The 26,151-nt window shown below is 34.7% G+C and overlaps 1 protein-coding gene across 9 annotated transcripts in view; it reads right to left on the reverse strand.

Moving 5' to 3' along the window:
* The window catches only part of Tenm3 (teneurin transmembrane protein 3), a 608,309-nt gene that overhangs the window by 175,457 nt on the left and 406,701 nt on the right, over positions 1–26,151 (reverse strand). For all 9 annotated transcript variants that reach the window (XM_070016445.1, XM_070016443.1, XM_070016442.1 and 6 more), the window contains one exon: positions 12,394–12,631. In XM_070016445.1, coding sequence (XP_069872546.1) covers positions 12,394–12,631 — 238 coding nt within the window. The remainder of the gene's footprint in view (positions 1–12,393; positions 12,632–26,151) is intronic.

A 26,151-nucleotide genomic window follows, 5' to 3' on the forward strand; every position in this document is an offset into this window, starting at 1 on the left:
GATTCTGGCTGTGATACAGTGCATTATAAGACTGATAAACTACTTCTTCATGCTGATAGCATGTTGTGGTCTCCAATCTATTATGCTTTTGAATTGATGTGCTATTATCTTTGGACAACTTTCACACTAGGAGGTGATCCCAGCAAGAAAAATGTCTTAAATGGAAAGCTTATAAACAAGATACATTCCACTGCTGCTACCTGAATTTATATGGGCTATTAGTAACCATACCAAAAAATGGCTTGAGACAAAAGCTGCTTGTAATACTTTATATAAAATTTTGCAATATTAGTAATTATATACTTTAACAATTGCCTCTGACCAATATATAATTATGCCAAATCTGAAAACATAATCACAGTAAGTAAAGTATTATGTGTCAACCAATTGCTGAAAACCCGTGGGGGATAATTCTACAGAGTGTTAAGGTGACTGTCAGAAATATATTTTAGGGTTTTTCTTTTAAAACTTGTATCATGCTTTTTGAAGTCCTAAGTAAGTAGAGGAGTTATTCAGTTATAGTTTTATTTAGCTGTGGTTATACTTAAGCATAACAAAACTTTGAAGAAGGTTATACTATGAAGGGAAATATTTCTATTAGCCACATTAAGTTAATCATGCACCAAACTCTGTTGCAGATTTTGTTTGTGAACTGGACTACATATGCAGAAGTTAATGGACTCTTAAAATGATTGTTAGCAAGGCTCAAACAGCTTTATATGTTGGTCTCATGTTTTACTTAATATAGTAGCATGTACCAGTTTATATTAAGAGATCTTTCTGACAAAAAGAGCATCTTAAAAGTCTTATTTGGGTAAGACTATTACTAATTTACTTATTAATGGACATTTATGCTTAAAATTGTTCATGAAAGTTCTTTGGGTACACGTATTTGAGAAGAGTAAGCTGGAAAAGGAGAAAGCTGGGTGTGGTAGCTCATGCTGTAATGCAGCCTGGAGGCTGAAATTGGTGACCGGCAGCTCTGCAGCTCCTCAGCTACTGGGAAAGTGTGACTAGCATTGTGTCCAGGTTGATCCAGAAAAACAGTGGGAACTTGTTCCAAAAATAAAGCCAAAAGGATTGCCTGCCTAGGAAGCACTCATATCCCTAAGTTCAAACTCGAGGAGTAGAGATTAAAAAAAAAAAGAATTTCAGATATAGGAATGTATAAGAATTTCAGGATTGGAAAAAAGGCAAAGAGCATCCTATTTAACTACGAGTCTAATATATATGTGACTTCAGAAAGGTAGGAGTTGAAATAAAGCTCATTGCACATATACTTGGGGCACCTACACACTAAAGAAATACTATCCAATTTACACTAAACTTTATAAGCTCTGCACCATGTATGTATGCATTTGGGTTCTTATAAAGTATACACAACTTGAAACACAACTTGATTACCTTGTCCAAAGTATTGTGTGTGTAGAGGGATCAAATATAGGATATTTTTTGCCCCTAAACTGGTAGGATGTAGATGTGATAGGCACCTTACCTTATATAAAATACAAGCCTGTGAGATAAAGAGTATTCAAATGTCTATGTATCTACATTATATATATATATCAAACTATATACACACTGGTACTAAGGTTTCTACTTGGAGCTTTGTGCTTGCTAGGCAGGCACTGTCCTAATGAAATACACAACCTTAGCCCTTTTTGCTTTAATTATTTTTCAGAGAAAGCTTCCCCCCTAGCCCCTGGCTGGCCTGAGATTATGATTATCCTATCTCGGCCTTAAGGTAGCTGAGATTACAGGTATGCTTTCCTATACCCAACTGCTTTCTAGCATATGTAATATTATAATGAGAGTGGACCCTACCTTTGCGCTTTTGTTAGTAAGTCCCAACTTCTAATACACTTGCTGAGATAAGGCTAAGAGTACAAAAGTGAGCCATGACACACTCATCTTTTAGTATTTTTGCACATGTGTTACATGAAATAGAAGGTTCCAGAATAAGTTGTAGCAAGATCTTGAAAGATCCTCTTAGCAACATAAAGGCCAGTAAGGTATCCTATGGCAAAATACCCCAAGTGTTAGATTAGACACCTTCCAAACAAAGTCAGTGGAGGAAGAGGAAGAGGGGTCAAGTTTGCTGGCTGGTCTCTTATATGATGGCAGTTGCTGTCAGTAGTACACTGAATATATTTTTTGATAGAATCATCTATTCAAGATAAAAGTAATATTCAAGGATTTGGTAAGACAGACTGCTTCTTTAAAGAAGCTCTTCCCTCATAACTGTACAAGCTAGCCTGGCACTGATGGCTCGCCTCTGTAATTCTAACAACTAGGGAGGTGGAAAATGGAAGAATTGAGGTTTGAAGCCACCTTGGGGAGAAAAGTTCATAAGATCTTCTCAAACCACAGTTGGGCATAACGGCACACACCTGTCTTCTCATGCTATGAATCAACTATTCAGTGATGTGCAAGGCTGAGAATGGAAGAGTCGTGATGCCAAACCAGCCTGGGGAGGAAAATTCATGCGATTCCATCTCCATCAAGGGAAACTGGCCACACTGGCACATGTTTGCGATTCAAGAAACAATAGCAAGCCTAGAATAGATGGCTCGTGGCTTAGGCATGCATTCAAGCTAGAAGCAAGACCCTATGTTGAGAAGTATTAGTGAAAACTGTAGGTGAAAGTGTGGTTCAGTGGCAGAGTGCCAGCCTAACAAGCAAGAGACCTTGGGTTCCAGCCTCAGTACTGCCCAACTTCCCCTTCCTGCACCAAAAAAAAGGTAATTATAAAAGCTTACATTTAGACATATTCTCAGCAATAAAATGTTATCTGAAACAATTTCCAATGTCCTAAACTACTTCAGAATCTCCTTAACCATACTGTCTTAAAGGTTTTGCCCTGGTTTATTAAAAAAATGCTAAAATGAAACAATTATTAATAGGTTTGCCAGAGCATGAGAGTGAACCAAGAAAAATCACCAATTCTAACAAAAGCGATCAATATAATTGTTAGATGGGATTGAAAAATTCATATATGGTTATTATTCTATATCTAAATAAATATTAAATAATTTTACATTTAATAAATTATGTTAACATTTCTTAATTAGATAAGTTATCAGGTATACAATGGGAGTAAAGGTCTATAAAGTATTTATTTCAGCTTTTGAGTTTTTATCTTTTCTTATGTATGATTACATGCATAAGATTAGTAGACAGTTACAGGTATGTAACTTAAAATTTAATAAATGTATATATTTGGGAGAGGGTTTAAACTTTTTATGTCAAACATAATAAAAACAAATCTGGAGACCAGGTAATGAATTTAGAATTTAGGGTCTGAGATCTGACAAGATTGCATTGCTATTAGCTTGTGATGTGACATCAGGTAGAGTAAAATTAAACCTACAAGATTAATTCCAATTCTGAAATTTGTTCTAGAAAATGCTCCATCTTTTTCAGAAGCAGTCCTTCAGGTCTTCTATAACAAATGGATTTTCCATGGTAGTATACTATAAGACTTTAATAAATATTTTCTGCATGAATGTATGCAGGCATGCATTGTTCTTTATTTTATAAATTACCACTGTTGCACCACTCCCTCTCATCATTTCTTCCCCATATTAGTGCTGTTTATCTAAACAAACCTGTCTTTGAAAATATTTATGGTTTAGTTTATCTCCTCTAGAAAGTTACTCCAATTAAGTAAGAATTTAGTGATTATTCTTACTACCAAAATATCTCCAAAGCTAAAAATCCTGGATAAATGTTCATAAAAGTTAATCAATGTAAATGGTCAGATAAGTTGATGTTAGGTGAAATGGACCCCAAGGTAAAGACTTAAATGGATTTTCTTTTTTGCTTTTGTTTTTAACATATTTATAAGATGATTTCTTTGTTGCTTTGTATGTCCCTCTCCCATGATATAATCCCTGTTTTCACTGTATTTGATGTTGGTACAATTTGGGGAAGGGAAGGGAAAAATCAAATTGTTTAAATAGGGATATAGGTGGACCCATTGCAGCAATGAGATGTACAAGATGTTATGCCAAAAAACAAACTTTACAACTTTAGCGGGGGGGGGGGGGGGTGGAGGGGCAGGGCAAAGTTGGGAGGTGGGGGGGGGAATGGGAAGCGATGGTAAGAGGAAACAAAGGAGGAGACAACAATGCTTGATAAGAAATGTACTCATTACTTTGCTCATGTAATTGTAACCCCTCTGTATGGTATTTTCACAATAAAAACATAAAAAATTAATCAATGTATAATTTCTTGGTATCCTGTTTTGATCTATTCTTTAGAGTCTTGGTAGTTGTCATTTACCGTTATTAATACTAAATTAAATATTTTTATTTTAAATTATAACCCAAGAAAAGAATAACCAAAAGCAAAGAAACTGGAGCACCAGCTATATTACACATGACATTAAAATGAATCCTTATAAAGTCTTTGTGAGGTATGATCAATCCCATTTTATGAAAAAATAAACTAAAAAATGTATGAGTACCCAAACCAACATCACAGCGCTCCTCAGATGTTGAGATTTGAATCTAGATTTGTCTGTCTCAAAACAAATTGTTTTTCTAGCATGCATAACCAGAAAGCAACAATGTTATATTAGTGCAGGATCTAAGTGCAACATACAATTTCTTCTGAAAGCATTTTAAGTAGTTCAGAATATGAGGTGAAATGTTACAAAATCATTAAGAGGGTTAGAACAGAACCAGAGTGGTTATTAAATAGGATTTATTAAGCTTAGTTGGTTAACTGCATGTCCAAAAATTTAATCTGATAAGTTAAGAAGAAAGAGTTCTTAGAATGATGTAACAGAAAGCATGTTTTTCCTCAGGTCTGAAGTTAAAGGAGAAAACAATACAGTAGGCAAAATATGATAAAGGAAAAGAAAAAAGAAGAAAAGAGGGAAAAGAGTTTTTTTTTTTTTTTTAAAAACAAACCAAACAACAAAGTATACGTTATTTGGTGATAAAACCCTCAAGAATGAAATGCCAAGGCAGCTTTAAAATTAAACAAAAGTTAATTTTCACCAAGTGGCAATACATGGAGATAAAATATTCACATGTTCATATATACAAACACACACAGATCATTTAAAGAGGAACGAGGCACATTTTCATAGACAACACGGTGAAGATAAAGCAAGTTACTGATGAAGAGTGAAAAGATGCTTTGTAATGAATAGGACATATTCAAAAGATGATGAGCAAATCACTTTGGCTAACTGTGACCAGAGTAACACAGACCAAAGTAAAGGCACCTTTTTGATTTGATTATATTTACAGAGAAATGACTAGAAATATGTCAGAAAAATTAAGAATTCATTTTCTTTGGTTCTAGGAAAATGGTTATTATATATGAATACTTATAGATTATTAGTCTTCTTGCACCAAACATCATCAAAATATTATATATGTATATCTATATTACATGAGTGATTTATTGAAATTTCACATTCAATAAAAACTTAAGGCCTACAGGAAGTAGTTCGTTCATTCTTTCTTGATATATTAGTTTCTATTAATTAGAAATGATTCACTCTAATTAAGTAAAATAACACTCTCACTTAATTGTACTGTAGCTTCACCAGGTGCCAAATACACCTAAAACTTTCAATATCTTAAATAAAACTGGGGTATAAATTCTGACTGGTGTAGAGACAATGTATCTATCAAGGATTTTATTGCTTCATTACAGACATTTACTGGTTTAGTTAATTAAATACCTTAAACATATTAATAATTGTCATGCCTTTAATTTGAAGACTTTTCTTCTGAAGAAGTAGGTCATCAGACTTGGAGTTTCCACTACAAAAAATCCACTTAAAAAAATCCATGGTAAGACTGAGAAAAATCAAGATAGAAGTAATTGTATTTTAATTTTATTCTTGGTTTACCCAACACATAAACAAAAGTCAGACATAAATAACCAAATTAAAACAAATAATATTCTGATCATTTGGAAAACACAAGTTACTCTGTGATAAATTATATTTAATCTACTGTTACTTATTAGGTACTCTAGTCCTATGCAATTGATATTTTTGTTTGGCCATAATTTTTAAAAAATTCATGAGATGCCTGTCATGTACCAGATGCTTTACTTCACATTATTTCATTTATCACTCACAATATTGCTATTATTCCATGATTATTAATTATTATTATTTCATTGGAAATTGACCTCTAGTTTCAATAATTTGTAGGTGATTTCACAGTTAAGTCAATATGCTGAGCATCATGGGGAAGGTCTATATTCTTAGTTATTGGGGCACTGAGTAAGAAGATTGTTTGAGCTGAGGAGTTCAAGACCAGCCTCTATAAGACAGGTAATAAAAAAAAAAAAGTAATACTTAATAAAAGAGGATTTTAAATGGATCTGGGATTACAAAATAATGTATATTATCTGACTTCAAAACAGTTTGTATTCTCATGATATGAAACTGCTTTATATTCCTAGTATATTCATTAGGTTTTATTTAGATCATATATCCATACTGACCCCAGTATACAATCTTCATGAGCTATTTTCTCATTTTATTTTTATTTTTTATTTTTTCTCTTTTTTACTGTGAAAATACCATATAGAGGGGTTACAATTACATGGGCAAGATAATGAGTACATTTCTTTCTTTTTTTTTTTTTTTGGTCAGCCGTGGGGCTTGAACTCTGGGCCTGGGCGCTGTCCCTCAGCTCTTCAGCTCAAGGTGAACGCTCTACCACTTGAGCTACAGCGCCACTTCTGGTTTTCTGGTGGTTTATTGGAGATAGGAGTCTCACGGTTTCTCCTGTCCGGGCTGGCTTTGAACCGTGATCCTCAGATCTCAGCCTCCTGAGTAGCTAGGATTACAGGCGTGAGCCACCAGCGCCCGGCATGAGTACATTTCTTATCAAGCATTGTTGCCTCCTCATTTGTTTCCCCTTCCCGTCCCTTCCCAGCCAACTTGAAGCTTATAATAAACTCACATTAAAGGAATCATGTTTTTGTTTTCATTATCTAGTAGCTACCTTTTGAATCTTTCCTTGAACATTTCTTAGAATGGAGGCTTTATTTTAGTGTCAGCAAGTGGCTTTGGGGTTTTCAAAGCTATTGGGATGTTTGTTCCTTGAGTAAATTCAAAACCAAATTTCATATTTGTTTTACATTCTTATGAATATAGGTTTACTTTTGAAACTAACACACTATTTTGCAATGGAAGTTGAACCTGAATAAAGTTTCATTCAATATACTTCCTTCATTATATATTCCCCTCTTAGTCTTTTGATATTTCTGAGGAAAAAAATGAAGATAAATATTTTGTATATTATTTTGGGACCAATAATAGGATCTACATTGTGTGGTGAGCCAGCACCACACAATATATAGAGTCAATGAAAGGTTAAATATTTGTCATAAATTCTCATTAGAAATTAGAAAAATTCAAATTGAGTATTCAACCAAAAGTTGGTCTCTCCTATTTGATCCCTATCTTATCTGAAGTATAAGACATTACATGCTTAAAATGAACCTTATTCTGGGAATACACTTGGAATGGTAGTACCATGTCCCTCTGTCTGGACAGCAACAGGTTATGCTGTAGAAGTGTACTGGTTTGGATGCTGAGTTACATGGTCACTACAGAGATTAGGCCCCTTCTGCTAGGCATCCAATGTCTCCTCTCACAGTGATGAAGGTTTAAAAATCACAACTGCAACCACCTTAGATATAAATACCATTTAACAAATTCTTGTATATTGTACCAGCCTCTTTTTTTTCTTCTTACTATTTTTACAATGTGCACATATGTCTTTATAGACCTTAAAAAACACTGTAAATTATTAAAGATGCTATATTGTAAGAGACCTAGAATCCAACTGGCTTTAATAAACACATTTTTGGGTGAGTTTACTGTTTTTTTAAAATAAAATAAATAGTGGTGATAAAACACTGAAAAATTAAGAATTTCTAAGCCTAGGCAGGCCATGGTTTGATTTTGAAATCTGTGCTAGTATTTTCTTTCTTTTTTATTTTTTATTTATTTTTTTAGTATTTTCTTAATTTTCTCATCATTTTTCCATATTGTGTGACATTCTTTTTCCCTACAGGTATCTTTAGATATCTCCAAGGTATTATTAACAAAAGGATACAGAACCCACCAATCAATTTTAGGGGGGGGCCTACATTTCCATTAACCAGAAAACTTTTCTCTTGGTACTACCAGTTCACTCTGTGTGTGATCCTGCTCACAATTTCAATAGGTAAAACTGACTCTGATTTGGTGTTTGTATGATTCCCTTGTCTAACCCTCCAGTCATTTCAAGGTGGAAAAAAAGCTAGGTATGGTGGAACATCTTCATGATTCCAGAAGTGTCGGAGGGCAAGCAGGAGGGTCCTGCTTTAGACATTGGCAAAGTTAGTGACTCCTTATCTCAAAAACTAAAATAAAAGAGCTGGGTGTGTGGCTCAATAGTAGTTCTCTTGCCTAGGGTGTGTGAGATCCTAGGTCCAATAACTAGTACTGCAAGGGAACACATGTGAAGATAGAAAAGAAAAAAAAGAGGTAGTATCTTAGTAAACAATACTTCTCTTTAGGTATTCTATCTTGTATAAAGGATTGGAGAAATTGATCTCACATGAATGTAGTCCAGAACATGTCAGTATTTAAATTAAAAATGCACTAATAAAGAGGTAATTTGATATGCAATTTCATGCATTAATAATTAGTGAAGCATAACTGAATGCCAGGTAAAAAGCTATGGGAGCATAACTAATGAAGTATTGATGCCAAAGTGGACGTCATAATAAAACAAGACTTTAATAAATCTTTTATTAAATGGCTACGAAAGAACCATTTGTTAACATCTAATCGGTAACTACTAAGCTGCTTAATTCACATATATAAATGAGGAACTTGAAGACAATTAACTTTACAATTACTGAAGGTCAAGGTTTCTCTCCCAATGAGAGTGATGGCATTATATTTATAGGTGCTGCTGCTATACTGTGTTAGGTCTAAGTTTTTCCCCCTGTTCAGTATTATTGTAGCTATTATAGACAGAAGCAGCAGAAGTATAGAATGAACAAAGGGCAAGTGAATCATCCAAACTATAAGAAATATTGAGCTCAAAGAAAAGGAATTTTAAGGAAAATGCAAGCCAGTTTTTGCTATTATCTTATACAACATGACTGGATAGAAAAGAAAATATAAAACTTTCTAATCAGTGTTAACGCTTATTTAACTCCTGATTTGACTCTAAAAGATCTGAAACTCATTGGATAATACAGACCAGAACTACCTGGTTCACTGAGTAGAAATATAGAGTACACAATAATATTGATTGTCTCCTGGAATAACACATGTTAAATTCATCAGAGAAAGGAAATAAACATTTTTATGGAAGCATGAAAGGGCTTGGTAACAAAAAAAAGAAAAATAAAAAGAGAAAGCTTTCTAATAAATCAAAATGAAAGCAACAGTGAAACATACAAGACAAAGTGGAAAATGTTTTATGCTTTCTCTAACACTTCACGTAAAGTGTAAATCTACAAATTACTGAGATTTGTTTTGTGGGCAATTATAAGCCATTTTACCAGGTGCTATTAATATGTGCTCAAAGGAGCTAAGGGGAGAAGAAAAGGGGAAAGAAAATCTAGATGTTTACATAACTGCTATATGTAATCAAATATTATAATTGAGAGCTTACATCTTTTAAGTGACAGTTTCATGAAAGGGATAATTAGTAAAATGAATACAAATTGTAGTAACTGTCAAGATGAAACTATACAATGGAATTAGGTGACCTGGAAGTCTGGATAAAGTTGTAAATATAGCTGAAACTGAGCTTGGGAATCATACTCAATAGGGAACCTTAACACAAAAAAGGAAAAATCAATGATAAATAAGACTAGTTCTTCACCTCCAGAGTTCCAACCAAGTGAGACTATTAAAGAAACCACAGTGGTAGTGTGTCAGTACAGTGTGAGATTTTCATGTCGCTGCTTAGGCTGATTTCACTGTGAGTCTGCAAGAGGAAATATCATTTCTTTGATTATCAACATTATAAGATGTGAATGTTGGATAAAAAAAAACTCCACTGAAACAACAGTACAGATTAAAATCTGTAAACATGATGCACAAGTTTTAGGTTCATTATTCTTTCTACCTATTGGTGAGGTATTATCCATTAATTGTTTTACGCCTATAGCCATTCATAAAACTATACAATATAGTTTTATTGATAGTTCATTAATGGTATTGTTGAAAAATAGAAGCAAATCTCAGAAATGACTCCTTTTGAAAATGATCATTTTCATGGCTTGAAGAAAAACCAGTGGTCATATTACAAATGGCTTTAATGGATTTCTTTCTAACCAGCGACTTTCTTTTCTCACCCTCCTTCTACTTAAAAATTATTAGTAGAGTCCCGAGAAAGAGTACCATCCTATCTTTCTCAAATTGATTCAAAGTCTCTTAACTGTAACACATGACTTCAAGGAATACTAAATCTCTTATTGACAGTTTCTGGGGCTTTGGTGTTATACAACACATCACTAAAATTAAACACGTTTCTGATGATTTAACTTGACATATTTCATAAATATTTGTCAAAACAATTATTGTCAACTACAGCGCAATTATCCATATTCAATTTGATGACTCAACTGGAAAATTACTTTTTTCCTGATAATTTTTTTTCCAAATGACAATACTGAATCAGTGTTGATTAGCTGTTCCTGTGTGCTAATTAATTACACTGGGTAAATTTAGCTCTGCGCTAATAACCTCAGGAAATGTATACATGTACACATGGCTCTTTGTCTTAGGGGAAAAGAACTCTGGCTGCTGTCTCCTGTTTCTTTTCTTTCTCTTTCTAATTTCTCCCACAAGAGTGTTCAATAATACAAAACAAACAATAAAACTCAACTACTAGGAGCTGACCTTATAGATAAAAAGTTAAGAGTTTCTCAGAACCTTGTTCTTAGGTCAAGAGTGAAAGAAAAGACAGAAAAAATTTTATTATTGACAACTGTGAGGACCTCCTGCTAGTTCATCCTCAAAGCAGAACTGATATAGCTAATACAGCTAATGGCAAGAAATAGCAATTTATTCATTGTAAGATAGATGGTCTAAAAATGATTAGTAGCTCATTTAAATGCTGAAGATAGCTAGGGAGGGAAAGGATACCCGGGCAGTGAATCTAGAGTCCTCTGTTTTCTGAATTTTTATATGATAGTAATTCTTTTTCTCTAAGACAAAGGGAAACTTAGGGCACTGAAGAAATAGAATAATAATAGGAATGTCAGAAGAATTTTGATGCCAAGCTCCAGAAAGGACTAATAAGGAAAGGCATGCTACTCTTGATTCATGTACTACATTATATAAAGGAGACTGACTATTCAAGTTTGTTCAAAGGAAGGAGGCGAAATTTTATGTAGCAAGAGATACTTAATAATGAGGATGATCAGCTCAAAATGGTTTTTTAACCATTGTCTATTTTTGTAGAAGCAGATAGCCACATGTGAGCAAGCTTAGGCTACAAGTTATAACTTCAGAATGTTACTGAAATGCCAGATTGTATACAGAGAAACATAATTCTGTCAATGAAGTTTCTGGGAGATGTATGAAAATCCAGGGGCTGTCAGATAGAAACAGGACCATAATAGTCTGTACAATTTAGGAATACATTTCAGTTCACTATGAAGAATTTCCTAATAGATTTGTCTTAAGAATGAATACTGTCTTAGGAAATAATGCTGGCAAGGTACTTTAAAAAAGTAAGTCCAATCTTCCTCTTACTATAAGAAAGTACACATATCTATAGCAAATTGTCATCTGACTTGGCTTCAATTATCATCAATGGGAGCTCAGTTCTAATTTTATGACAGTGTAAACAAAATGTAGCCTGAGAAATGTGAGAATCTAGAACCAAACAATTGCTAAACCTGTTCATCAAATCAAGCCACATAGCTAGCAATCACACTTTACATCTCCTTTCTTGTCGACATTTGTCTAATAATGTGTAAATATGAAAAAACAAACCCACAACAGCAGTGAGAAAATATTTTACAGAGGTCATTGACTATCATCTCTTGGACGGAACAAAATATTGTAAAGAATGGGAAAGTTCACTGGCCCAACAACTAAAAAACTTATGAACATTCTAAAACCAATCTGAACATTATTATTTTAGGTTTGAGACTGGGGCTTGAACTTGCTACCTAATGCTTTTGCTCACTGGCTAGTAGTGTTACCCCTAGAACCAATCTTAGAAAAAACAAAACACAATGGATATAATAGTAAATTTTTCTTAGTGGACTGCATTTTTTAATATACTAGCTGTTTAAAAATTTGACTTGCTGACTATATACCTGTGCACACAGGTATATTGTGTGATTCTAACAACCAAATGATCTGAAAGCCTCATATGCAGGTGTTACCTGCTTTCCAGTGGTACATTACTGCCAAGGACCCAGCTGTCCTGCAGCTGGACGGACTCGGGTGTGGTTTGCAGCTCGGCGGGCAAAGCAGCCGGCGGGGCCGGACTCTGGTTCCTTCTATTGGTCAGGGAGTTCCTATTGAGAGAAGTGATGGATGGATGATGTTGTGTAGAGTGCTGCTTGTGGGAAGGCGGCAAGGGCTGCAGGGTAGACTGGCCTTGGGTGTTTGCGGGTTGCTCTGAAAGAAAAAAAGAGATAGGAAAACTCATTATGTATACATTGATATACATATCTGCATACTCTACATATACTATCAACTTCCTGGGTATCCACTGTATCATGAATTAGAATTTTAAAAACTGCATATACATCCATAATGTAATAAATTTGCATATTATTCTATTAAGCGGGTGTTTTGGTGACATTCTCTAAGAACAAGTTTACCCTTGATACACAAAGTTCTAATTAATATACAACAGATGGTAAAATTGCTTTTGGTTTTAATTTGTTTCAGATTTTTTTCATCTGATTTTATTAACACCTACAGAAAACAGCGTCTGACAGCTCCCCTAATGGTGCCTTTAGATTTTAGTTTTTTTTTTTTAAACAAACCAACCCTGAAATTAAATGGGTAATTTCGGTAGAACACAAAGGTTTTTGAAATGCATATAATCCCTATAATTATTTAATGGAGTTTTTTTTAAAGCTTTATTTAACTGCAATAAATTATTACAAGCTAGTTGCTAAACAGCAGTAGACTACTCTAGTTTAGTGCATTTCAAATAAGGCAGATCTGCACTATGATCTGCTAATAGACGCTAAGTATTCTTTAGCAGAAGGTCACTCCGTGAAGCAGATGTTGTTTCATGGATACTTAACAGACTGAATCACATCTGATTACAACGTCAGAAGACTCATATACTTAATGACCGTTACATCCATTAGAACACACACAGAACAGATTTTCCAATTTCACAGTATGCAGTATAACTACGTTTTAGAGTAAGTCATAGGTGACCAGAGAGACCCCCACCACTATGTTAACGTTACAAATATTTTGTTATAAACAGAATCATAAAGGATCCCTCAACTCCAAAACAGTGTTAAGACTTTAGAAAAAAAATTCCCTTAAGCTAGTGAGTCATATGTAAAAAGTGGCAAATTAATGTAACATTTGAGACCTACTTTTCAATCTCATTACCTAGCTTTGGACGTGCTAGAATTGACAAATACTACATTTGAGTTAACAGATGACTCTTTAATTTAGCGCTAAACTTATTATTGTTCCACTCACATAAGATGCCCATTTTACTTTTTTAAAAACTAAATGCAGCTCAAAAATGCAATACAATTTTAAAGTGATGCACTAAATCATGCTATTAATATAAATGCATGTATTAAAAGAGAATAGGAAACACGGGGACTATCTTTCATATACAGTGTAATCTCCAGCAGTGATTATTAACCCAAATAATATAGTCTAACCCTGTAATTTAGGTTATATGAAATGAATAGATGATTTGTAATAGTTGGAATATATATTATCAAGTCTCTTTATGAGTTACAATAAAAAGTAACTCTTCCCATAGCTCTAGCATCAGTAATTATTGCAGGTTTCTAATGGTATCAAATAACCTATTATCACACAACTTAATAACTAGCAATTTCTTATTCTTGAAATAAGGGGTGTAGCTCATAGCTCAATGTTTGTAAATAGAGCTAATTCCTTGTACAAACTCTCTTCTCAAAGTACCCCAATTGAAAACTACAGAAATTTACTTCATTCACTTGGTATTCAGCACAAATCATTAATACTAACATGTCAGTTAAATTGCAATCAGCTTTTAGGGGTCTGACAGGGTTAAAATGGCACATGGACTTGTAATTGTGTTAGAAAAGAAACTGACAGCTTAAAAATTCAGAGGAAATTTATCATTCAGGTATCATACCATTAATTAGCATTGCTAATTAATGCATCGGTACATATGACTAGAGTTAAGACACAATGCATAAAGCTGCTCATGGTACCCACAAGTTGCAGTTAGGAGATTATAACTCATTGGTTGGTGTCAATGGAATAGACACAAAGAAAAAAATGAGAGAATGACTTCAAAGGAAAAAGGAACAAGATTATGACTCCAAATAAGTGAGGGTGTGAGACACCATCCTGTTTTTGAAGCATGGCAACCTCAAAAAATAATATTATCCTTTACGAAGTTATGAAAAAGCAGATAGATATTATATTATCTGTAACAAAAGTAGCTTATTAGAGAACAAATTTAGTTCTGTCAGGCATCATGATAGTGAGTGTTTTCTCAACTGTAATGTAAGAAATAATATTATCTTCATTTCCATCTTGGTATGATTTTAAGGGTTTAACGAAATCCACTCATTTATTATTTATTTATGGACTTGACCAATCACCTCACAAGCATTTAGAGAATTTATATGTTTGAGGATGTGCTAAGGGAGTAAAAAGTGAAAGCATATATATGTAAATATATAGATTGTTATTGAAAATTAAATGGTTTCACAATCATCATATTTTACCATCATCATCATCATGTATTTCAAGATGTTAATTCAGGTCTCTGTTTCTTACAACGAATCAAAACAACCACTGAAGTATGCTTCCATTTAAGGTTGTCAAAAACACGCCTCAGTGGCTCTCCTTAAATTCAGTCCTTCGTTTTTGCAAGCATTTACTGTAAACGTACAATGTACAAGACACCACACAAATATCCATGCTTTTTCTAGTGAACTGTCTAGGCCTGTTGAGTGGTGTGCTCTGTCCCCTGGAACCTCTTTTGATTCAACTACAGGATCCAAAATCCTAGTATTAAGTAAGTCTAGATGGTGACACACAGGCTCTAGCTAAGGCTTGAGGGAACAGAGTAAAAGTAGAGTCTGATGAAAAGAGAGTGGGTAGCCAGAAGTTTAAAATTGGTAGCAGACCATCAAAAGAAGCAGCAAACTTCAAGACCTGGCTAGGCGATAGGTTGACCTATATCAATTTAATCAACATGAAATGCATATAGAAATTGAAGCAAGATAAGTCAGAAAGGATGATGAAATAAAGGAAGATTCAAAGTGGAAAAGATAAAACCAGATTTGGGATTAATGGACAAAATGCCTACTGTATAGTTCTCTACATTTTTATAGTGGAATAACAGTCTTACTGTAAAAAACATAAATGCCAACACAAGTAGGAACACATAACTAGTTCTATGGCTTGGTATATTTGTGAGATTAAAAATACTTGCTTAAAACAAGCATTAACTCTAAGTGGTACTGAAGACAAAGGAAGTTGTTTAAGTCTTCACATGAAGAACAGCTGAATGCCAGAGAAATTTTTTTTTATGTCAAGGGCACAAAGAACAGGGTGTGGATTTGGAGATTTTAAGTGTGTTTAAGACTCTAATAGAAGTAGGCAGAGCCCACAGAGAAATTGGAACTGCAAATATAGCTTGAGCTCCATTTTGAGCTAATCCATTGATACAGGCTTTGCCTAGACCTGAGCAAAGGTTTGGGATATAATGCATTTTGGGCAATTAGACCTCACACAGTCACCACTATAATGCTCCTGTAGCACAGCTCTGAACAGTGATTTCACTCCTGAAAAATTCCAAATAGCTCCCAAGTGCATAAACTAAATTCTAAAGGTAAATGTTATATTTTATTTGTTCCATATTATGCATATATATATATATATACTGGAGTTTGAACAAAGTAACTGGCACTTGGTAGGCAGGTGCTCTGCCACTTGAGCCACGCCCCTAATCTCTAGTTAAATAAAGCAATACAATATAAATTTTGCAAAATTTCTCCCATGCATCTTCTGTATATATCCTTTGTGCTAGTCAAGTTATTTGTGCTCACCATAGACTATATCTGTCCTCTTAGGCACAGTCAGTTCAATGTCATGTCCTGCCTTATGTCAAGTTCTTAGAAAGGTGATCCTCCTGTTTTCTTTTGGTACAATCGTCTATTTCTACTCCCAAGTCATCTTAGATAATACTTTGTTCTTTGTTATGGTTCTAGACATTCTTCCACAGTTAAATTTTTTAGATCTCATATCTGCTGATAAATTCTCTAGGGAAGTATCTGTGTACTTTATCATTAAGCTCTCAAAGACTATGCAAAGATAGATGCTTAACAAATATTTGGTGAATAAATGACTGTGAAAAAATGGCAAAAAAGTGAAGCTTACCAACTAAAATGTAACCGATGGTAATCTGTAAGCATATCCTACTTTACAACTAAAATCTAACACTCTGGAATAAAGGTTCTATAGCTTAAATTCCTTTGGAGATTTTAGTACCTTCACTGAATACTGTATGTACTTCAAAACCTCCTAAATATGTTCCTACTGATTTGATATCTTTTTTTATTGTAAAGATACTGTACAGAGGGGTTATAGTAAGGTAATGAGTACATTTCTTTTCTAGCATTGTTACTCCTCCTTTGCTTCCCCCCTACTGTCCCTTCCCTCCAACTTTCCCAACTCTTCTCCCCCCCCCCAAAGTTGTAAAGTTCGTTTCAACATAGTGTCTTTTACATCTCATTGTTACACTGGGTAAACCTTTATTCTTGTTTCAGCATTTTGTTATTTCCCTTCCCTTCCCCAAATTAGAAAAATGTATATACAAGATGCAGGGCACCAGAATAAAATACAGTGACAACAGGAATTATACCATAGGGGGAAGAGCATTCAAAAGAAAGAAAGAAACAAACAAAAATCACACAATACATAAAAGCAACAGCGGCAAAGATAAAACCTCTTGTGTCCCTATCTTGTCCCTATCATTTCGCTTACTATCATTTTATCTGGTCATATGTGCAATAGTTTTTACCTTTTCTGCTTGTTTGGTAAGATTATCCTAGATGTATACTAGTTGTTGCAAACAAGGGAAACCATGTGACCTATGTTTCTTTGGGTCTGGCTTATGGAATTACACTGCCATGGTTTGGAAATCAAATGTTCTCAAAGGTTCATATGTTTGATGCTTGGCCCGGAGCTGGGTGGTGCTACTGGGAGGTGCTGGGTCACAACAGCAAAAATGGGAGGAGTTCATGCTGACTAGGTTGCTAGGATGTAGGCTTGGTTGGAGGAAGCAGGCTGCTAGGGTGTGCCTATAGAGGACATAGATTGTCCGTGGCTGCTGCTTCTCTCTCTCCACTTCTTGGTGATCTTCCTATAATGTTTGACCTTACCTCAGGTTTAAAGCAATGGGACCAAAAGACCACAGGCTAAATCCTGTGAAGCCTGAATTCTCTGAAATCAGGAGCCAAAAATAAATCTTTCCTCCCTTAAGCAGTCTTCTTGGGAAATGTATTAACAGACATGAAAGTTGAAGACAAGTTTCTTAAGGGCCCTGGATTCAGGCAGGCTATTATGTTACTACTTCCATTCACTGGCTTTGTAACTGGAACAATTGTTCTGATATTTAAAATCTAGCACTGATATGTGTAAATAATGAGAAGATTGCATAACACACATGAATAAGTAAGACTTAAAGCCAGTGGCTCGCACTTATAATTCTAGCACTGAGGAGGTTGAGATCTAAGGATTGCAGTTTGAAGGCAGCCCAGGCAGGAAAGTCTGTGAGACTCTTATCTCCAATAAACTACTAAAAAAAAAAACCTGGAAGTGGAGCTGTGCTCAAATGGTAGCATGCTAGTCGATAGCGAAAATGCTCAGGGACAGTGCTCAGGCCCTGTGTTTAAACCCAGGACTGGCAATCACACACACAAAAGAATACTTAAACACTCTTATATAAGGATGTCTGAAATATAAGAATACATAAATGACATAAACATAAATATAAACTATGCATAACATATGAAACTATATAAAATACATTTCTAAATGTTAATATTTTATGAAATGCCATGTTTTCCTTGTATTTTAGAGCTTATGATTAGAAATATTCTTAAACATTTTATGTACACAACTGTTAAAAGGAAATTAAATTATTTGAAAATGAACCCCATTTTTTCAAAAAATTCTCTATTTTTTCTTTAATAAATTGCTCTGAGCATCATGTATTGTATAGTGCATATTTAAAGAATATAAAAGCACAGCACCTAGAATAACGTAAGTAATAAAAGGTAACTGTTATTAAAAGTAGTTCTGTCCTTTTGGGGTGGAATAGTCTGAAGAAAAACAGTAATAGAAGAGCCTCAACATCTAAGAAACATGATCATCACAAGATCAAGAACACGCAACCAACACTGTCTAACAAATACATTTTGCTTTAACAGGTAAGAAATTTACAAAAGGGAAATATCACAGAAACAAATACTAGCTGGAAGAATGGCTCAGGTGGTAGAATGCCTGCCTAGCAAGCAGGACATGAGTTCAAATCCCAGGAATGCTAACATAATGTCATGCCAATATCGACATAAGAAGGAATCTGCTAGTAATCTGAGTGACTTTTTTGCCCCACTAATTTGAGTACAAATCACGTCAAGGAAGAGAAAAAGAAAAAGAGCTTCAATTGTTTAAAATTATCTGTCTAGATCTACTGATCTGAATTCTTTTATCAGAGTGTCTTGCTATGTCTCTCAGACTGGTCTCAAAGTTGTGGGCTCAAACAATTCTTTTCTTTTGGCCTCTTGAGAAACTGGGACTTTGGGGGGGGGTGCACCACCACATACAACTGATTTTTTTTTTTAAATTGAAAAGCCACTATTGGCAGTTCCCAGATTGCTGTGTGCAATTCAGCTCCAGCTCCTATGTGGTTTTCAGACTTAGACTGTGGTCCTTGGGGAGCAGAGTGGAAATGGACTTTCAAACAAGAAAGCCAGGAGAGAAAATAATACCTGCTGGGAAATAAAGTATCTTTGTGTGAGTATGTCAGCATGTGTGTGTGTGTGTGTGTGTATGTGTGTGTGTGTGTGTATGCACGTGTGTGTGCTCTGTTTGTGTGAAGCAGGGGGAAGGTGAGTGTGAGATGAGAGGGGAGGAGGAGAGGGGGCTGGACGTGCTGTGAGCAGGTATGCACAGCTGGACAGGCCTTGCCCCTGTGACTGCTTCCTCCCTCCCACCCACTTTCTTCCCCAACCTGTCCTTGTCCTTCCCTAGACTGGCTGCAGAGGTCCCCAGGGGAAAAATACCCTAATTTGAAAGGGAGAGAGAACATCAGGGCTGAAAGCTGTGCTGCTCTTAGGATAATTGATAATTGTAGTTTGAGAAAAGTGGGTTAAGAAAAGACAAAAGGACCAAGGAGAAAGGAAGATGGCGAGAAAGAGGCAGAAACAGGGGAAGAGAAGAAAGAGAGGGAGAATGTGAACAAAAACTTTTGTAATTTACAGAAATGCCAGAGATTGCTGAGCAGCAGCATTCATTTACATGGGGCTTCCTTGCTGTTGGATGTTAGAAAATTAACTAAATGAACAGAAGCTCTGACCTTGGTCCTGTAAGAGTTCATAATGTGATCCACAGACTATTTAAGAGGTGCAAAGCCCATGTACTTGGGGTTAGCATTTAAGGTAGAATTAAAGCTTTTGTTTTGGATTTCTAAATGTATTTATTATTATTTCCAAGTGGACCATATACTTTGTCCAAAATATCTTAAACAAAACAATCTTTTTCAAAAGTAACTATTTTTTTTTTAGCAAATCATGTAAATCTCTTCTTGTTTTTCTATATTGCATAGCCATACTAGTTTTAACTACAGTCAGCAGAGTTTTAAGTGGATCTTCCAAGTACAGGAAGATCAAGAGTAATGGTTTGGTTCTGGATGCTCCCTAAAGGTCTGACTGTTGAAGATGTAGAGATGGTTCAGAGATGGGGACTTAGAGAATTGATTTTCATGACAGTGGAAGCAGTAAGTTATAAATAAATGTCTCCTTTGCTCTGAAAATCTCACAAAGCAGACTAGTCATTATTTCCCTATGAAGGAAAAAAAAGCAGTAGGTAGTAAGAATTTTTCTTGCAAATGGAGAATATATGAACTGAGGAATACATGTTTGCAGCTATACCACAAACCTAATAGATCTCTCATTAAAGCAAAAGTAGATAAGATGGTATCTGTTCCTCTCCTTTCCAACCAACCCTGAAATATTACAATAAGATGACCGTATGAAATAGTACAATGGCAACTGGCAGGGAAAAAGACCACCTCATTCAGAAAGACACTTTCCCATAAACCTGTTTCTCTGATTTATTAATTGGTCTAGGGTTTTTATATAAGCTAAGTGTTTGAATGTGAGTGGTCCATTTAAAAAGTACTGCAAATCCTTCATTAAAATATATCACTTAAGGAAGGGGAAACAAAGGATGAGGCTACAATGCTTGATAAGAAATGTACTCATTATCGTGCCCATGTAATTGTAACCTCTCTATACAGTATTTTCACAATAAAAAAAAAAAGGAAAAAAAGGAAAAAAATATACCACTTAAAAATTTCACTGCCATAGTGACCATCAGTTGCCCACAAGTCAAACAAAAATTACCTTTTTAAAAGGTATTTCTTAGTATACAGAGATTTCCTGATTGGCTATACTTACTGCCTCAAAGGAATTTGTTTTAGTTAATTTAGGGTTATTCATTGATAAGAAGGTTAGAAGAAATAAAGTATGCATCTATAAATCTTTTCATTCTTTTTTTTTCTATTTTAGACAATGTAGCAGTCTACCTTACCAGCCATATCCCTTCTAATAAAACACACAGAATGCTGGGTAAGATATAATAATAAATACCTTTAGAATTACTTTATTCAGTATAATTATTGAGTATATACTTTTATCCCAGGCTCTGTTGTAGGCATTGAGAATACATTAAAATAAAAACAAAAAGAAAAAGGAAAAACAAAACAAAATAGCCAATTATGTTAACCTTCCAGTTGCTGTTATACTTTAGGTAAGTCTCATTGGACTCCAAGGAAAGTTGGAGCTAAAAGAGGGGACAGAAAAAAATGTCAAGAGCCCATGAGCTGCCACTTTGGTTACCCTAAGGAGGTTTGCCAGACTATGTAGCCTTTTTTGGGTATTAAGAGACAACAAGAAAAATGTCTTAATTGTTCTTGTGACCCCAAGGTAATACTTAGACCCTTCCAGTACTAACCTATGTTCTATCATAGGTTAGACCTTAAAAGATCATTGCAAAGGGAACAGTAAGAAATTCTGCGGTGTTATCTTATGCTTAGAGAAAGAAAAACAATTCATGAAAATTTATCCACTGCTTGGGCTTCCTTGGCATTGTTCAACTCAACATGTTGCTGATGCCTCAGGCCATGAAATGCATGTTAATTGTTATCCTGGGTCAGCTATGCCATGACTGGGCACCCAGCAGAAGTCAATGCAGTACTTTTTAAAGGAATATGCTCTCAATCCAAGTCCAAAAGAATTTCCATAGACAAAAATCTTGCTTCCAATCAGATTTCAGCCAATAAAAGTAAAAAAAAAATCACAAAATTTAAAAGAAAACCACTTGCTTTGAGCTAATACTTATTGACAGAATAAATATTACATTGTTACCTCCTGATAGTAAAACCATTAGATAAAACTATTAACGTGGGGGCTGGGAAGGTGGCTCAGTGGTAGGGAATTTGTCTTGCATGCATGAGCCCTGGGTTTGATTCCTTAGCACCACATAAGCAGAAAAAGCCGGAAGTGGCGCTGTGGCTTAAGTAATAGAGTACTCACCTTGAGCTGAAGAGGTGAGGGACAGCACCCAGGCCCAGATTTCAGGTCCCAGGACCAACAAAAGAAAAGAAAAAAACCAAAACCAAAACCAAAAAACTATTCACATGTTTAAACTGTTGAAGGACTTAAAAGTAAAATTCAAACCCAGGAACTAGATGCCACGAAAAAAAGATGAGGCAGCTTTCTTAATAAAAACTGGAATGTCTATAAACAGAAGAAATGTAGCCATTGAAATTTAAAATCTCATGGTATGGTTTAAAAGGTATATTAAGAACAACTATAGAGAGTATAATGGATTGGAAAACAGACAGGAAAATCACTTAGCAGCAAAAATACAAATATGAATGGGTAGTTCAAATATAAAAGGAGAATGAAAAAGCTCAATATGTACTATAAGAGTTCCAGAAGGCTAGAACAGAACTTTTAGAGTGACTTAAGCAGCCTTCTCCTAAGTTCTTTTTAATTTGTTTTTTTCTCCCAGAGTTCTTAATGCCACACTTATGATTGTCAAATAACAGAGAAAAATACACATATGTACTTTCTCTGTCTCTCTCTGGCTCTGTGTCCCCTGTCTCTCTCTCTCTCTCTCACACACACACACACCATCTCTTTCTAATTTCATTTGATTGTTTAAAAAAAATTCTCATTTGTTATTCAGTAGGAAGATTTGGGGATGCACTTTATTTAGAAGGTAACTTGTGGGGTTGGAGTTGTGGTGCAGGTGGTAGGCCAATGAGGGTAAAGCATCAGATACCAAGTTTGAGTCCTTGTCTTAGACAAAAAAAGAGAAAAGAGTAACTTGTTATAAATGCCAGTTTCTTTTTCACAATATTATTTTGGCTCTCATGGTTGTTGTTACAAGTGGGCAGTTAATCTAAATGTCAAGCACCCTGACATTTCAGTGGGCAGAAACAAGTGTAACTGGCAGTTGTGCTGGTTAAAGTAGTTCATCTCGCCGTATAATTAACACCAGTGACACCACAGACATATTGTCCTCTACAGAATTCATGGTTTTGTATAATGGTTCCTAACAGAACTATACTTGCACCATATCTTCTATACATGCCTAGAAAACTGTATAAAATGCCTTTAAAATATCTCAGTGTAAAAAAAATGTCTCTGTGTGTTTCAGGACAATCTTCTACTTATTTGAAAAGATCTTACCTGACAGAGTAAGAAAAAATAAAAAGAAGAAGCTGTCCCAATCTTGAGAGTAGACAATTGTTGACATATAATCAATAAACACTTTTCTCTCTCCTTATTACCTAATGAGCATTTGATTTTAGTGCAATTAAATTTTATTGACTTTAAGTGGAGTATATGATATGATATAAATAAAACACACTTGTAATATGGGTAAGGGCAGACTGGAAGGCAACTAAAAGCGGTATCATTCTGTGACATGTGGTTTTTTTTTCTTGAGAAGAAGAGCAAATTAAATATTTTAAACAATACAGGATTTGCTATGCTCTTCAGATCACTATTCTTCTTTATAAAGAAAATGTCTGTTACAGAAGAAAGAATACAAGGTAAGTTAGCAGAAACCAGAGGGATGGATACTTATAGCTAAATAACTAAATATATTAACTATTATAAAACTCCACTATGAATTGATTTCATGAATATCCTACATGATCTTCTGTTATAAATATTTAAAATAATCTTTATTTTTAAAATAAGCTTGGTGTCTTTAAGTATCTACAAAGAGAAATCATTTTGCATCAAATTTAAATTTTTTATACAGTGTTTATAAAGTGGTTTCCCCCCAAATGGTTTGTGTGTTGCAGACATGGTCCCCAGCTGATGGCCCTATGGAAAGCTGTTTGGAGCCATGAGGGTGTTAACTTCATCAACAGGTTGATTCCTTGATGAATTCATAGCTCAGTGAACTATTAGGAGGTGGATGTAACACTAAAACCCTCCTCCCAAGGAATATAGAATTCTCTTTCCACTTTAATGACTTCAATAACTGAAGCCTAGAGAATGCAGCATGGTACAGTAAAAACAATGGAGAAGTGAGAAGACATCATGAAGATCAACAGTAGAATAAGAACATATGTATCCTATGGCTTCATACACTGCAGGTACTCCAGAAATGTGAAGGCCTATGAATTCTTGGAAATTCATGATCTGTATTTTCCAAGGCTTTGCTCTACATTTAAAACAATAATGTATGTCATGTGTTGATCTGGAAGCATACCTCTTTCTTTGGGATGCTCAGTGCCACTACAAGCCTTTTCTGTCAGCCTAAAGCTTCCCCAAGAAACCGAGTCATGCTTTCACAGATCTTCTGATCTGTGTTTCATGAGTCTGCAAATACTTTAGTGCTTATTTATTAGCTTTTTCCATGCAAGATGTAAATGAGCACTAGATTTACATATATATATATATATATATATATATAAAATAAATTCTGGAAGTTAGACAACAACATCTGGCAATGTTGTTTTCTGGTGACAGTTCTCTTCCTGGCTTGCAGGTGGCTGTCTTCTTGCTGTGTCTCATAAATGGAGGAGAAGATTTGTCTCTCTTCTCTAAGGATGTGAATCCTATATAGTCAGGCTATATATGCTTACAACTTCATTTAACCTTCCTTCCTTCCTTTGAGGGTCCATCTACAAATACAGTCCTATAGGGGATTAGAGATTCAACATACGATGTGGTGGAGACAAAAACATTCATTCCTGGGTTCATATTCCATGTCCTGACTTGGTAATTGGGTAAATCACTTTCCTTTTTAAAAATGTTCAGTTCTCCATCTGTAAAATGGAGGTAATGATCACTCTAATAGAATTTGTGGCAAGGATGAAAAGAGATCATGTATATGAAAGTATATGCATAAACTGTGAAGTGCCATTTTAACACAAACACTTAATTTTCAGTCTTTTGACATTACTTAAATAAAGTAATAAGAGTATACTTTCCATATTTTTGGCATGTTAATATGCCATAAAAGAATTTCCTTTTACAAAGAGGACTCTATGAACATTCTATTTTTATTTCTAAATCTATAAAAAGCAAACATAGGCGTTTATATTTAAAAAGTACATCAACATCACTTAGGGTGTTTACTTCAGATGATGTTTCTTTAGCATGGATGATAGAAGTACGGAACAATTGCTTGCGCATGCACAATGTGCTAAGTGAAATTTGCTGCAACTCTGTATATGTAACTCATACATTAAAGTATTGAATTGGAATTCTCTTCATTTAAAGCACCACATAGAAAAATGATGCACCCACCCAAACATTTGAAAATGTAAAGATGAATGAAACAACTTTATGCTTTACAGCATTTACTTCAAAAATCTGATTAAGATAGATGTCTTTAGCTTATAATTCTTCAATGTCACGTTGTCATAGTTCCCATCAGCAAGATGTTTTAAAGGCTTTCGATTAATATTGCATGCCAGAGCTGAAATTACATCCTTTGTCGTTTAGTTCTTAATGGTGCAAGTGATATCTATCACGTAGTGTTTTATGAAGCATGTGTGATTTTTATTGCAGGCTGTTTTCACAAATCTTTTTCAGGTTTCAGAAAGACTGCTTAGGGTTTACAATAAATATGCCCTTCTACTGAAAATCACGATGATCCTTAAAACTGAGGTGAAATTTGTATTAGAATTTATTTGCCAATTTAAAAAAATCATCTCCTTGACTTGGTTGTACTTTCATGTGTACGCAATCTTGAATGTTTGCTTCAACCCAAATATTTTAGAAAAACACGTGAATATCTGCAAAATATATGCCCAAACCATGTAACTCATAGAGATGTCACCAGTAAGCATGGATATTATCTTCATAGCATGGAAAATACATTATATCTAAATATTGTTTGCCCTCATAGTGAGTGATGACTGTGTTCATGCTGCAAAAAAAATAAACTATTTTCTAAGAAGAAGCTAGCATCCTGAGAGTAATTTCAATTTATTAAGAACTTAAACATCTCAAATAGAAGACATTTTAAAATATCTTGGCCAAGAATCATATTAGAATCTTACGAATCTATAAATTGGGAAGTGTGTGTGACAAGTGACAATTCTATTTGATTTTTTTTCCCTTTACTTCAAACACATTTAGATCCCAGCTCCAAAACAATGTTCCATC

The sequence above is a fragment of the Dipodomys merriami genome, unplaced genomic scaffold (genome assembly GCF_024711535.1).
Source record: "Dipodomys merriami isolate MVZ:Mamm:240054 unplaced genomic scaffold, mDipMer1.0.p SCAF_12, whole genome shotgun sequence".
Classification (NCBI taxonomy): Eukaryota; Metazoa; Chordata; class Mammalia; order Rodentia; family Heteromyidae; genus Dipodomys; species Dipodomys merriami.